General features: G+C 42.5%; 1 protein-coding gene across 1 annotated transcript in view; it reads right to left on the reverse strand.

Annotated features, from left to right (window-relative positions):
• Positions 1-9,806: 9,806 nt before the first annotated feature.
• Positions 9,807-14,243, reverse strand: part of ADSS2 (adenylosuccinate synthase 2) — a 236,387-nt gene continuing 231,950 nt past the window's right edge. The window contains exon 13 of the mRNA XM_069234457.1: positions 9,807-11,308. Coding sequence (XP_069090558.1) covers positions 11,256-11,308 — 53 coding nt within the window. The 3' untranslated portion in view covers positions 9,807-11,255. The remainder of the gene's footprint in view (positions 11,309-14,243) is intronic.

Consider the following 14,243-nt stretch of genomic DNA (forward strand, 5'->3'; position numbering starts at 1 on the left):
TTTACTTGGGACTTACTTGTAAATCAAGTATGCCAATCATGTAGAAACCAATCACCAACACCATTTAAATCCAAAGCATATGCACTTTAGCACTGGTTAGCAGTGGTAAAGTGCCCAGAGTTCTAAATCCAACAGAAACAGGTCAGGAAAAAATATGAGGAAGAAGGCAAAACGTTTGGGGATAGTCCTGCAAAAAGGGCCAGGTCCAACATGTTCTAATTGCACAAGGAAGTAAAGACAGAAAAGGGAAGCCGCCCTGTCACTATGGCGGTATTCTGTGACACTAAAACTTGAAATCAACAGCCGAAGAGGCAATAACACTGCCCCAATAGAAGCCTGCAGAGGAACCCCCGCTGTATGGTATTTACCCCAGTCTGCCAGCTGTTGTGTACCAGGATCCCGTCAGAATTGTGCCTAAGGAAAAGTGACAAAAACCTCAGGGAAACAAGGCAACTTTGGACCCCACCCCTACAACTCCTCGGACCAGTCCAGAACTGGACCGAAGAGACAGACTCATAAATGAATTGCAGCACACTGTGAGACAGGCAGAAAGACCCAGAAGTTCTGCCCCCACTCCGAGGACAATGTTCTACGGGACATGTTGTTCTTGGGCTGGGAGAAATTTCTGCAGAGACTCTGAAAGAGGCAGCTAAGAAATGGATAAAAAAAGAAGGAGGATGGGAAAGGGGCAGAGACGCTTCAGTATAATGAACCCCGAATGAGACACCAGATACAGCAGGGGCAGAGAAAGGAGGGGAGTGGGAAGAAGGGCCTCACAGGGTGTAGATAAACAGGAAACAAACCGGAGACCATATAATTTCCATCCATGCCCTATGCAGAGGTTACAAATGTCAGTGGGAAACACATCAACCTAAAGGAAGGATTCAATTCTAAAAACAATTTTAAAAGCTAGTAAGTTAGATTTAAGACCCATAGAGATAATAAAACAAAAGGAGGGTAGTTATTATTGCTAACCCTTTTTGGACAAACTGGCAAGTTGGACTAAAAAGGAGGGGAGAAGGCCATGACCCTGTAGAAAAGTATCCTCTTTATGGCATGTTACCCCCAATTTCTGCCTCATGTCAGTGTGTTTGATTGTGTTCAGTGGGATCCTGCTAACCAGGACCCCAATGATTATGCTCTCTCTCCTCTAAATATTGTCACTGCATACTGGTAACCCAGTATTTCACCCCAAATTGGCATACTGGTCCCCCCTTATAAGTCCCTAGTATATGGTACCTAGGTATCCAGGGCATTGGGATCCCAGGGGATCCCTATGGGCTGCAGCATTTCTTTTGCCACCCATATGGGGCCCGTGCAAAGGCTTCTACAGGACTGCCATTGCAGCCTGGGCGAAATGGTGCATGCACCCTTTCACTGACATTTACACTGTACCAGGTCACTTATACGTCACCCCTATTGTAGGCCTTCCATCCATGAAGGCAGGGTGCAGAGTACCTTTGTGTGAGGGCACCCCTGCACTAGCAGAGGTGCCCCCACGAGCTCCAGAACCATTTTCCTGGACTTTGTGAGTTCGGGGATGCCCTTTTACGGTGCACTGGACATAAATCACTACCTATATCCAGCTCCGCAATGGTAACACCGAATATGGCCATGTATGGTATCAAACATGTTTTGTTAGAATCATACACCAAGGCTTTTGCAAGCATTGATTGTATGATTCCATGCACTCTGGGGGCTCCCCAGTCCCCCAGTACTGCCATTACAGCCTTCTGAGGTTTTCCAGGCAGCCCCAGCTGCTGCAACTTCTCAGACAGGTTTCTGCTCTCCTGTTGCTCAAGCAGCTCGAGCCCAGGAAGGCAGAACAAAGGATTTCCTTTGGGAGAGGGGTGTTACACCCTCTCCCTTTGGAAATAGGTGTTACAGGATTGGAAGGTGTAGCCTCCCAGAGCCTCTGGAAATGCTATGAAGGGCACAGATGGTGCCCTCCTTGCATAATCCAGTCTACACCGGTCCAGAGTACCCCAGTCCCTGCTCTGGTGTGAAACTGGACAAAGGAAAGGGGAGTGACCACTCCCCTGTCCACCACCACCTCCAGGGGTGGTGCTCAGAGCTCCTCCAGAGGGTCCCTGGGTTTTGCCATCTTGGATTCCAAGTTTGCAGGGCACTCTGGGAGCATCTGAGTGGCCAGAGCCCTCTCCTGATAGGTGCTTACCTGTTTAGCTGACCAATCCCCCTTTCAGGGCTATTTAGGGTCTCTCTCTTGGGTGGTCTTCAGATTCAGTTTGCAAGACTCCAGCGGGAATCCTCTGCATCCTTCACTTCACCTTCTCACTGAAGAAACTGCATCTGGACCCTCCAGGAACTCTACAAACTGCTCCAAAGAAGCAAAGACAACTTCTGCAACATTGTATCTTCAGCTCCTGCCAGCAACTGCAACTGTTTCCAGGTTGTGCATCGTCCGAGGACTGCCGGTCTTCAGCCTGCACCAGAAGAACAAAGGAATCTCCCTTGAAGTGAAGGAGTCACTTCCCTGCTTCAGCAGGCACCCCTCTGCAGCGACGACGGTTTGCGTGGGTCCCCTCTCCTGACCAAGTGTGTGGATCCAGCAACACCAGTGGTGGACTGAAGTGGTCCTGACGTCCAACTTTGGTGGAGGTAAGAGCTTGCCTCCCCATGCAAGACAGTACCCCAGTGCACTGCGTGTTTTGCAGCTGCCAAGGCTTGTTGGCATCCTTCAACGAAGTTCTCCATGCACCGTGCAGCTCCAGCCCCCAGCACTCCCTCCTTCAACGCACAGCTTCCCGAGTGATTCTCCAGCAGCGTGGGGATCCCTTTATGTAGTGCTGTGTGGGCCTCCTTTTGCACCTTCTTTGTCCCCATGCTGTGGGACTCCTGTGCGTGCTGCCTGGCCTTTTGAGGGCTCTCTGAGTTGCCGAGAGCCCCCTCTGACTTCCCCTCCTGGGTAGAGTCCCCCTGGTTCCTCCTGGTCCCAGGCAGCACCATTTTCCGCTAACCGCGAGCTTTGCGTGTGCTTGTTGGGGGAATCCAGCAACGCAAACCAGACTGCAATCATCTCTCCGGCATGGGGCATCATCTGCACCAACCAGGAACCCGCATCAGTCTTCCTGGGTGCAGTACTCACTGTTCTTCACCGGTGGTTCTTCTTTTGCACCTTCATGCGGGTTAGCAGGGGCTCCTGTTCTCCCTGGACTCTTCAGTGCTTCTTGGACTTGGTCCCCTTCTTCCACAGGTCTTCAGGTCCAGGAATCCATTGTTGGTGTCTTGCAGTCTCTTCTGGTTCTTGCATAATCTTCTTTCTCGTGTTCTTGTGTGTTCCAAGAACCTTAAATACCTACTACAAACCAGGCCAGGCTCATACAGACCCCAACAAGGGTCTTTTCACCCCTTCGACTTAGCAACTGCCGAAGACTTTATTCCAAGACTGGAACTACCCCTCCATGCAGCAGTGTCTCGCAGTCTGAGAGGAATATGCCATACAGAAATCAACCAAAGTTATGCGAAGTAACAGAACAGACCAAAAGTTATGCCCAAGACCAGTAAACCCTCAACCAATAACTCAGTTACCCCTCATTTTTTTCAAAGGTGGGCAAGTGCCAACTTATGTACCGTGGACACAAATGGATAAAGAGAATTTAAAGAGGGCACTGCCTTCACTGCCTGAGAGAGTAGAAACATGGATAGGATGCTTTGAAAAACACACTGCAGGAGTGAACCTCACATTAGGTGATGTTAAAAGCTTGATAAGTTCCTTGGTGGGGGATGAAGTGAATACTAATTTTACTCTAGCATGGTTCCCTCAAATAACATTGACTGATACACAGTTTGACAGGTCCTCATTTAACAACGTCAGTCAATATGTCTGGGAGGCACACCAATGAACATATCCAGACAGACCGGACATTGGAGCTCTTATGGCAGCAAGCATAAAACCGACTGAGGACATTGCAGAATTCATCACCAGAATGAAAGAACGATGGGTACAGGAAGTAGGATGTAACTGGGAAAACATGGGGGGGGGGGGGTAAATGTAATATTATTTTATAATGTGTTGAAAAAGGGCCTGCCTACGGAAATACAGACAAGATTAGATGGAGTAGTGGGAATAAAGGCTAAACCGTGGCCAGAAATACAAGCCCATATAATACAATATCTCAGGTAAAAACAAGATAAGGACAAGGAAAGGACAGAGCAGGCAGAGAGGGCCACAACTAAGTTGGTGCAACAGAAACCCAAAAATGCAACTACAGAGGGGGGCACTTGTTATAGTACCACTAATGGCTGTCGCAATGCCAGTGCAGGCACCAGGAAGGCAGCAAGCAAGTACAAGGGAAAGGGATGAGGAGGTTTTTCAGGGGGCCAAGGGTCGGCGCAGGGAAGAAGACAAGGAGAAAATAGGATAGGAAAAAAGTGTTAATATTGCAAAAATATAGGTCATTTTGCGAGGGAATGTAGAATGAAAAAGAACGATGAGCAAGTGCAAGGATGGATCACCCTGCAAAGGCAGATGAGGCCACAACAGATGCAATGGACTCCCTAACAAGTAACACAGGGTTTGCCACAGGTTTAGTGGACCACACAACAGGGGCAATTACCACAGAATGTACCTGAGGTTGTCTGAAATATTGCAGGAGGACCAACACAGGTCCAGATGGGAAAAGTAATGGTGCAAGGACGTAATCCCTTCTATGCACAACCTCAGATGTCTGGAGGGACACCGATCAGCAATTATACTCAATGAAAATGCCCACAGACAACCACTATGTATCCAATACTATCTGTAACCCACAGGTCAGATGAGGAGCCCACTGTGACCGTAGCCATAGAACGTCACCCATATACTTTTCTAATCAATACTGGGGCCACCAAATCATGTATAAAGGAAAGAAGACTACCACCCTCTCACAAGTCAATGGACACAAAGGGGTTTTCTGGGGCTGTTAGGAGGGTTCAATTTACTGAGTCAGTAAGCACGACTGTAGGAGTCACACAAATTGAAGGACCATTGTTGTATTCCCCAGCGGCACCAGTCAACATTCTCGGAAGAGATCTAATGAATAAGTTGAATAGGACCATCTCCTTTCTGGAAGATGGGTCAATGGTATGTTACACACGCAGTATAACACCAGGAAGGTTTCTGACACTGATAGCTCATAAGGACATGGGACAACTGGTCAGATCAATTCCTGTGGACACAGAGGCCTTTTTATGTGGCATATATGTGTTAATAGTGCACACACCAACACTACTGGGGGTGACAGTGCAAATAGCAAAAGAGCTATTATTCATACCAGGCAGGCCTTTGGATCCTACAGAAAAACCTGATATGGTGTTCGAAATATCAGCCCTTGAAATAAAACCAAGGGGTGAAACGTGAAAAGCTAAGATATTGCAACAGGGATTTTTAGGAGTATCTAGACCCACACTTTTCTGTAAAAATTACACAGCAATACCTCGGCCCTACAACTGTCAAGAGAGACCATATTTCTGAGTAAATGGATCAGTATATGTTAATGATCGCCGACACCATGGCGCCACATTCACATGCAGGTCTCTTTCTCTGTGGAACAGAAACCAGAGTGACAATAGTACACAAAAGAAGTGTCAGTCAGTAAGGGATGAAAATATATCCAGATTAACCTTAGTAGAAACACCTACGACCATCCGAGCAGGTAGAAAACCAATTATTTTTGCTTTGTGGTTCAGAAGAAAGGTCGGGAAGATCAATTTCAGTACCACAATGGATAACATTGAATTGCAATTGGGCACCTCCAACTTAATGACTACTGCCATACGGAGAGTGGCTATACCCGCAACTTCCTTCAGTTTGGAGTGCTCTCTGTTCTTTGGTCACGTTGCACATCCCCTCCCTGGTGATTCCAGAAGTGGACATTTCAAAGTTACATGACCATCCCGTGAGCCGTCTAACTACCTTGCTTCATCATCACTGGAACAAAACAACAGCAGAGTATTTTGGCACTGCAACCTGGAAGGGCGTCCTTCAGGAGTACAGTGGTTCACTGATGCCCAGATGTTCTTCGGAAGTGTCTTTTCATTTGTTCAGGCAAAAGCAAATGCACATTGGCTGCAAATAACTCATTGGGAACTCCTGAAGGTGATCAACACCACTGAGGATGGCTTTAATGGCTTCTAAGAAGAACTGCGAGCTGAGAGTAATTCTCATGCCGCATAGGTATGTGCTTGACGTGATGACAGCCATAGAGTATGTGCCAAAATCAGGACTGCTTACTGTACGTCTTTCCCGGCCAACGATGCAGACAATGGAACAATAACAGAGGCCATACAAACTTTGCATACCTTGCTAAAGAAAAAGCTGGATGGGGAGATGCCCCCTACGACTGGTTCAAGGGGTGGTTTAACTAGATACCATCCTGGGTGTCAGGACTATTTAAAGCTTTGCTGCCCATCATTGTGGTGTTGTTTGTGATGCATTGTGCCTTTCAAGTAGTGATAGCATGCTGCAGAAGGGTTATCCAGAATATGGGAGCAATACTTACTACTAGAGTAGTCAATAAAATGGACGATGTTGAGGAGTACATATACACATACTGATGTCTACAACTGGAAAGGAAGGTGAGGAAATAGTTGAAATATCAACTAAAGGGGAAAATGGTAAGAAGAATGTCAAAAACACAGAAGGCCTACCAATGCTAATGCAGGCAACAGCAGGGAGAAATGTAGAAATGTATGTAGTCAAAGAAAAGCACAGGACCAGGATGTTTACTGAGCCAGAATAGACAGAGAGGACAGAGTGGGGCTCTAGTGGGAAAAGCAGTACACAAGTTCTAGTAGAAAGAGATACATAATTAATAAGCATCACAAAATGGAAAGTTACAGCATGCATAGAAAATATGTAGATGAAGACAGTTCAAAGTAGATACGCAGGAAACTTGATTGGCGAACGTTTAAGCTTAGCAGTACAGCAGACCCGTAGGAAAGACAAGGCTTCTAGGCTTCAAAGAAAAAGACAGTTCAAGGACCCAGGTGGTGCGAAGTACATGGAAATGTATCAATAACATGTCGACTATGGTCACATCCTGTAACTTGTGGATTAGTTATTTTCTGTAACTTGTGGTTTGGCAAATGTATTGCTTCTTGCTGAAACTATAGCGATAACAAGATGCTTGAGAAAGTGCTCGACTTAATATGGTAATACACATGTATGACATAAATATGGTCTTGAGACTATATAAGACACTGCTTGTGTGCACTAAGTTTGAGTTTAGTTTTCAGTTCCATGGAGCTGAATGACCTACCGGCTTTTTTTTTGATAAACCTAAAATATATTGCCTACAGAAGTTGTATAGTCTATTTCTTGAGCAATCCCCTATTGCGTCTCCGGTTGTAGCATCTTGTCTACCTACCAATGACTACACCTCACATGGAGCTGTGTATTACACTTCTTTATTTGTCTGCGTGTAACTGTGAACTCAACATTCTAAACCTGCATTCACTTAACCATGCTCTAACACTTACATTACATTTCTATAGAGTCCATTAGGAACTAAAAGAGTTGCGTCATTCCTATCCAACACAACACTACACTCTATTCTCCTTTTTGCTCCACTTCTGTCTAAATCCTGAAAGTACAAGCTTTGGTCTTAGAAATTTCAAAAGATTCAGCTTTGCAAGAATGGACCTGCAACTGGGACTCAGCAATTTAGAAGTATGTTGTGCCTTTGGTCCTTTTTCCTCCAAGTGTTGCCAGGCATGACTTTGCAGAGGGTATGCGGTCTAATCTGTTTTACAGCTAAAACAGATTATGTGGATTCCGAAACTAATGTCCTTTCATCACAGCATGTAAGGATGCAACACATACATCCAAGGTAGTCTCCATAGCAAACAGACCATGTTACAGAACCTTTCAGTAGTGAAAATAAACACATCTAAAATTCCTCTTTATTTGTTTGTCTCACTGCCTCGCTATTATATACATTTTTGCTTCACTGAACACAATTCGTAAAACAGATGTCTCACAACTGAATTTCCAGTGTGTTTGAAAGGCATTCATACAGTAGTGGAAAAAAACTTTGTGAATTACAAAATGTTTCCCACGAGCACCCATGTCTCTCTCTTGAAAACATGAGTCACATCTAAGCCTGGTTTATGACACAATTACTCTTAGGGAGTACTCTGTGACTCAGAATTGTATATTCATGAGTAATTTACACAAGATATGAATAAAGGAAAACACAACTACTTATGGAAAAAAACACTGTGCATCTGGTCCAATATCCTGTACATTACATATTGTATTCTCTCTCTGAAAAAATATTTCCCGCCATAAACTGTTAGAAGAAAGACCAGCTTGTTTCCAAAGCCCAGAATTTTCATGTGTTCTGTCACAACCACCATACGTTTTATCAATTTTCTCCCAAATATATGGAACTCATTTCTTGATTTAAATATTTATCTTAAACATCTGATAGTTTTACAAAAAAGAATATTGGCTGTAATTAAAGGTACAGTATACAAACTCTAAAAACATGGCTACAATTTAAAACATATATGAGAAGGGAGAGGTGGAATAGAAGCAGCTCAGTCCGAGTGGCAGATATAATTAAGCGTTCAACATTATGTTTAATGTTATCCGCCTCTAAATATATGAGGAAAATATGCTGTACAAACATTTGTAAAACTGGAAATGACAGACGTTCATCCTGTGAACTATCAATATATAATGGTGCATTCCAAAACGTGTCCTGAATATTTGAACCTTAATTTAATGTCAAAAGAGATAGGTCTCTGTGATCAAAACCTACATGAAGTTGTTTAAAATAAAGTCTCCACCATTTTTCTATTTTCTTGCAGGCTGCAAATAAATATTATCACTGTACATCGAAAACAATTAATTTCTATTGTTTTTCACTTAATTTTTTTGGTGGCTTGCCCAATATCGTGTTCATATGAAAATTGCCAGGAAACAGAAAATCTTCTGGCTCTTCCACAATTCTCATCAAAAACCAAACGTTCCAAATTTTCTTTCCGCTCCCTTCTATTTACCCATGAATTAGATTCCTACGGACCTGGGTAAAGTACACTGCTGTTCCCCGAACTCCTCTGAGCCTATCAAGTTTTGACTAACCACCCACATAAATATGTAAGCCTGCATGAGCAATAGCAATTTTTACTAGAATAATAAAGGATAGAATAAATGATATTTGCTCCAGGACCAAAATGCCACAGATTTCACATTATGTTTGCTATATTTACATAGGACAAAGTGGTGAAAATGTGTTTCCTACACTTTTTAAATGTGATAGATGACACACTGGGGAAAAGCAGTTTTGTCCCTGTTGTGACATAAGTAAAAAAAAAAAAAACAGTGCAAATCAGATTGCTGAAAAGGGGTTATTTATGGAATATGATTTCTTTGTTTGCATTTATATTCCTCAAATAAAATATAATATTAAGTGAATCAAACACTGTCACATGTTGTATTATGTAAGTAACTAAACTGGTGAAAATTGGTATAAAGCAGGTTTGTTTAAAAACTTTTATTTAGGAAAACTGTACATTTTTTATTGAATTCCTATTGTTCTAGGTTCATGATAGCATTACGTGGGGCCTGAAGTGAATTCACATGCATTTCTACACTAGAACCATTCAATGTTACTTTTGAAGGTGGCCGCTCCCTCTGACCACTTTTATCATCCCAATTCGAAAAACCTTGAGTATTCCAGTCACTTCCCTTTACATTTTTGGTTGTCCTATACCAGAGACTGTTTTGCAAAACTATTCAAACAATTAAATAGGTTTCTGTTCAAATGCAAAACAATAGATACAGTAGTTTGAACACTGGATTAACAGAATAGTCCTTTAATGATCACATGAACTTTATACAATGATCACATGAAATTTATACATGATCAGAATTTGAGCCCAGAGGCCACAGTTCCTTTTCACCTCTTAAAATTAGTTAATGTACTTTTATTAAATAATATGCTATATATTTTATTCGGCCATCTTCAAGCATTCAAAGCAACACACAAATGTGACACTTTTCAAGAAAAATATTTGTCAGTATATAAAACATTAAAAGCTATCCATTAATGTTCAAGTGAATCAAACAAGTGTAGAACCAAGTTTGTTTTCTGCACATCATTTCTCCAGCATTGTCTCTAGACTCAGTTACATGCCAATTATCGTGGAATAAGAACAGTATTGTATGGTGCCATGGTATCAGGCCTACATATATGAATCAAAGATAACATCCAATAGTGTAATTAAGAGCTTATTTAGTCAATTACTACTCATAAAATTGAAAGAGCTAAAAAAGATTAATTGAAGGTTCATTGGAAATTCTGCTAGTTACTTTAAAACCTACTGAGATTGTGTGCATTTTTTCTAAAGAAACCTTGCTGGAGAACCTATGATGTTTTTTATTGCCATGATGAAGTGAAAGTTAAAACTAACAATAGAATGTTACTAGTAAAATAAAGGCAGCCACAACAGTCCTCCTTTTTAGTTAATCAAACATTTAGTTCATCACTGTTAAGTTAATCAAATATTTAGGACTGTTAACATATGAGGATTAACACCATTCTATTCAATACAAATTTTTTCTGGTGTCATAATGTGAAACTCACGCATAAGCTGTTAATTAACTGTGGGAAGGCCTCTTCACCAACTATATGTGTTTATGTGAAATGTGGATGAAAACGAGGCTACTGTTGGAGAGCTCTTGAACCTGGGACTACAATCTACAACTGACAAAATCGTTAATAAGAGACAAAAATGAAACGTTTGAAAATAAAGTCAAGGCACAAATTCCATTTAAAACATGAGCGAGAGCAAGCAATAAGAAAATATAGACTTTAAGTGTACAAACAATGAGGATGTAAAACCACCTGTGCAAAAGTGCAAGATTTTGTTTACTATCTTAAATCTCCCACCTCAACTCTGCTTCAGAGCAGAAAGGCAATTAAAGAAAGGGAAACTAATGGAGGTATTGTTGTACTAGGACTTCAGAGAATATGATTTACACTGAGTTAAAAAAAACACAGAACAAAAACAATCGCCAAGTGGGTGCCGCGCTCAGCTACGGTAAGCAAAAGAACAAGTGATCAAGAACTTAGATAGGAGTGGTAGGTTGATGAACTCTGAGAAACAAAAACATTCATACACATCCAGTACTGTTTTCTGCTTCCAGGCAGTCAACTTCATCTTGATAAACTCATTGTGAATAATAACAGAGGTCTGAACAGGGCACAATGTTTGAGGACTGTATTTCTTTCATGCATCTCCAATTCCTAGAACAGCGTAATCATTGAGTCTCTGGATTTTCCTATGCCGATCCATTTAACTGTAGAAACAAAAATAAATATATTTTCAATTCTGCTATCCAACAAAAATGTCAACTTCATCACAAGAGTTTAAAGACATTTATGTACTATATTTGTTTCAGTTGCAGGGTTTGTGCAGTTTATAATACAAGCAATAACCATATACAATTTACTTACCTAATCTAAATTTTCCAAATTTCTTTTTTTTTTTTAACTAAACAATATTGTGATACTTACTTCAGCCGGGATCACTGAGGACCTCTGAAAAGATATGCTAGTTCCAAGCGTTCCATGTGGTGCAATGTGTTAAGGCATTGATGCAAAGAGATAATCAACTGCAGTGAAAAACTGAATGAAATAACCTAGAAACAGGGACATGACAATTCCAATGACTTTTCCTTGCCCTCAGAGGACACAAATGGCTAGAGAGTCATTAGAGGCTCCCAAACCAGGTCCTAACCTTACACAAGTGAAGCAGCCTTCTCTGGTAACAAAACAAAATTATTAGGCAGCAAACCTCTATTAATTAAGGGAAAAAAACAAAGCAGGAGTAAGTACAACCTGTTACGTTAGAACTCTGGCCTGTCTTCATGCAGTGCTTATGATTATATACCTTATTTAGGTAGATGAGGGTGTTTGTCTTTTTTGTTATGTATACTTAAAAAAAAAATTCTGACACCAAAAATTCTGGCTTTGTTACAATCTGATGCAGACTATGTATGACATATAGGACAAAGGTAAAAAGCAGAAAAATATCCTACAATGACTGTTTGGCATATTTTGTTTGAAGAGTAAAAGTAGCATAAAACTGGTGCTGTGACAATATGTTACGAACTTCTGTGCAAATGTCTACCACCATTAATATCTTGCATCAAACAGCTCTGCAAAATCTGTGTATGAGAACTTCCTTTCGGAACTCCCACAGGTAAATGGCAATGTTGATAGAGAGTAGTGGCTGTTTCACATTACAAGATAATTTCCCAATGGGACAAATCCACAAGTTCTATGTCCAAGATGGAGGCTATTTGCGACAGTGTTGGTCAAAGTTGCATAAGACCACAAACTTTTTCTGAACCTTATTTGTTCCACTTACAAACTACCAGTAGGTGAAGGTAGCAGCCAAACGTAGAAATGGGAACTTTCAGTCTTGTATGCTCGGGGGCATCAATCCAGTCACAGTCGTGGAGAGAACAACTATTCATATGCACACATTTTGAGGTATTAACGTAGATGCACTGACCTTTTCAACGGTCAGTTACTAGGTATGATGCTTGCCCAGTGCAAACTACAAATATCTGGATCCTGCAGAAAGCATCAGCTCTAAATGGACCACTTTGCTGATCATGATCCATGCCACCTAGTTATTTTTGGCACAGCTTCCTTGGGTTTACCAAGTTTGGTTTAGCAATCAGTTTTATAAAACCCTCGTTTCACATGCCATCCCCTGTAGTTCCTGCAAAAACTGAAGATCCTGGTGGGGGTTGGGGAGTCTCTGTTTATTCATTGCAGATCTGAGACACTTCTGGAGACACTTTAAAGTTTTAATTAGGCCTGCATCTTGAAACAATCTCTCTCAGACTGTGCTCAAATAATCTAGCACTCTGTCCTTTCGACGGTCTGGCTGCTTCCATGCAACATTTAAAAAATAATTGAAATGCTTCCTTTTTGAGAAACATCTCACATCCTTCCTTTGTGCCCTTCAGACCTTTATATTCACTCACTGTCAGAGTTGCCACTCTCCTTGTCTGGGTTCCACCGCTGCTGCTCCACTACCCTCATTGACAGACTCCACTCCATTGGCATACAGCAAAAGGTCCTCAAGTGGATCACCTCCTTTCTATCAGGATGAACACAGAGCATCCAACTCCCTCCTTTCTCCTCCGCACCAAAAGACATCACCTTTGGCATATCCCAAGGATTTTCCCTCAGCCCTCCCCTATTCAACATCTACATGACCCCCCTCGCAAACATCGTCAGATCACAGGGCCTCAACGTAATCTCCGGCGCCGACAATACACAACTCATCCTCTCCCTCACTGAAGGCTCAACTAATGCCAAAGCCAACTTCTGTAGCGCTATGACAGATGTAACCAAATGGATGAGAGACAGCTGCCTCAAGCTTAAATCAGACACTACAGAAGTATTGATCTTCGGTCAGAACTCCTCCATTTGGGATCACAGCTGGTGGCCAGCAGAACTTGGACCCACGCCCACTCCAACAACCCAGGCGTGTAACCTCTGCATCATCGTTGACAGTCAACTGACAATGAAACAACAAATCAACACTGTCGCCTCCTCATGCTTCTACACCCTCCACATGCTCTGCAAGTTCTTCAGATGGATCCCCACCGACACCAGGAAAAGCACCACACAGGCACTCATCTCCACCCGGTTTGACTACTGCAACACTCTCTACACTAGACTGCCCTCCCAACTCCCCAGAAGACTCCAGACCATACAGAACTCCGCAGCTAGACTCATCCTGCACCTACCCAAATGGACTCACATCACCCCGAGCTTAGACACCTCCACTGGCTTTTCATCCAGAAGAGATGCCAGTTGAAGATCCTCATGCACGCCTACAAAGCACTACACAATCAAGGACCGTCCTCCGTGAATCATATCTGAACCTCCACCAGCCTGGAAAACACTGAGCTCCACCTCACTCTCTTTTGCACACAACCCCCACATCCGCCACAGATCCATCGTAGGCCGCTCATTCTCCTAAACCCCCTCCAAGACCTGGAACTCCCTAGCAACAGACATCTGAGCAGCACCCACTCTGACTGAGTTCTGGAAAAAACTCAAGACCTGGCTTTTCAATGGAGACAAGGTACCTTACCGCCCAGAGACCTTCATGGGTGACAGCATGCGCTATACAAATGGACTGACTGATTGATTGACTACAACCATATGGCATTCTATGTACATACTTAGAGATGCTTCTTCCACCTG

The sequence above is a fragment of the Pleurodeles waltl genome, chromosome 5 (genome assembly GCF_031143425.1).
Source record: "Pleurodeles waltl isolate 20211129_DDA chromosome 5, aPleWal1.hap1.20221129, whole genome shotgun sequence".
NCBI lineage: Eukaryota > Metazoa > Chordata > Amphibia > Caudata > Salamandridae > Pleurodeles > Pleurodeles waltl.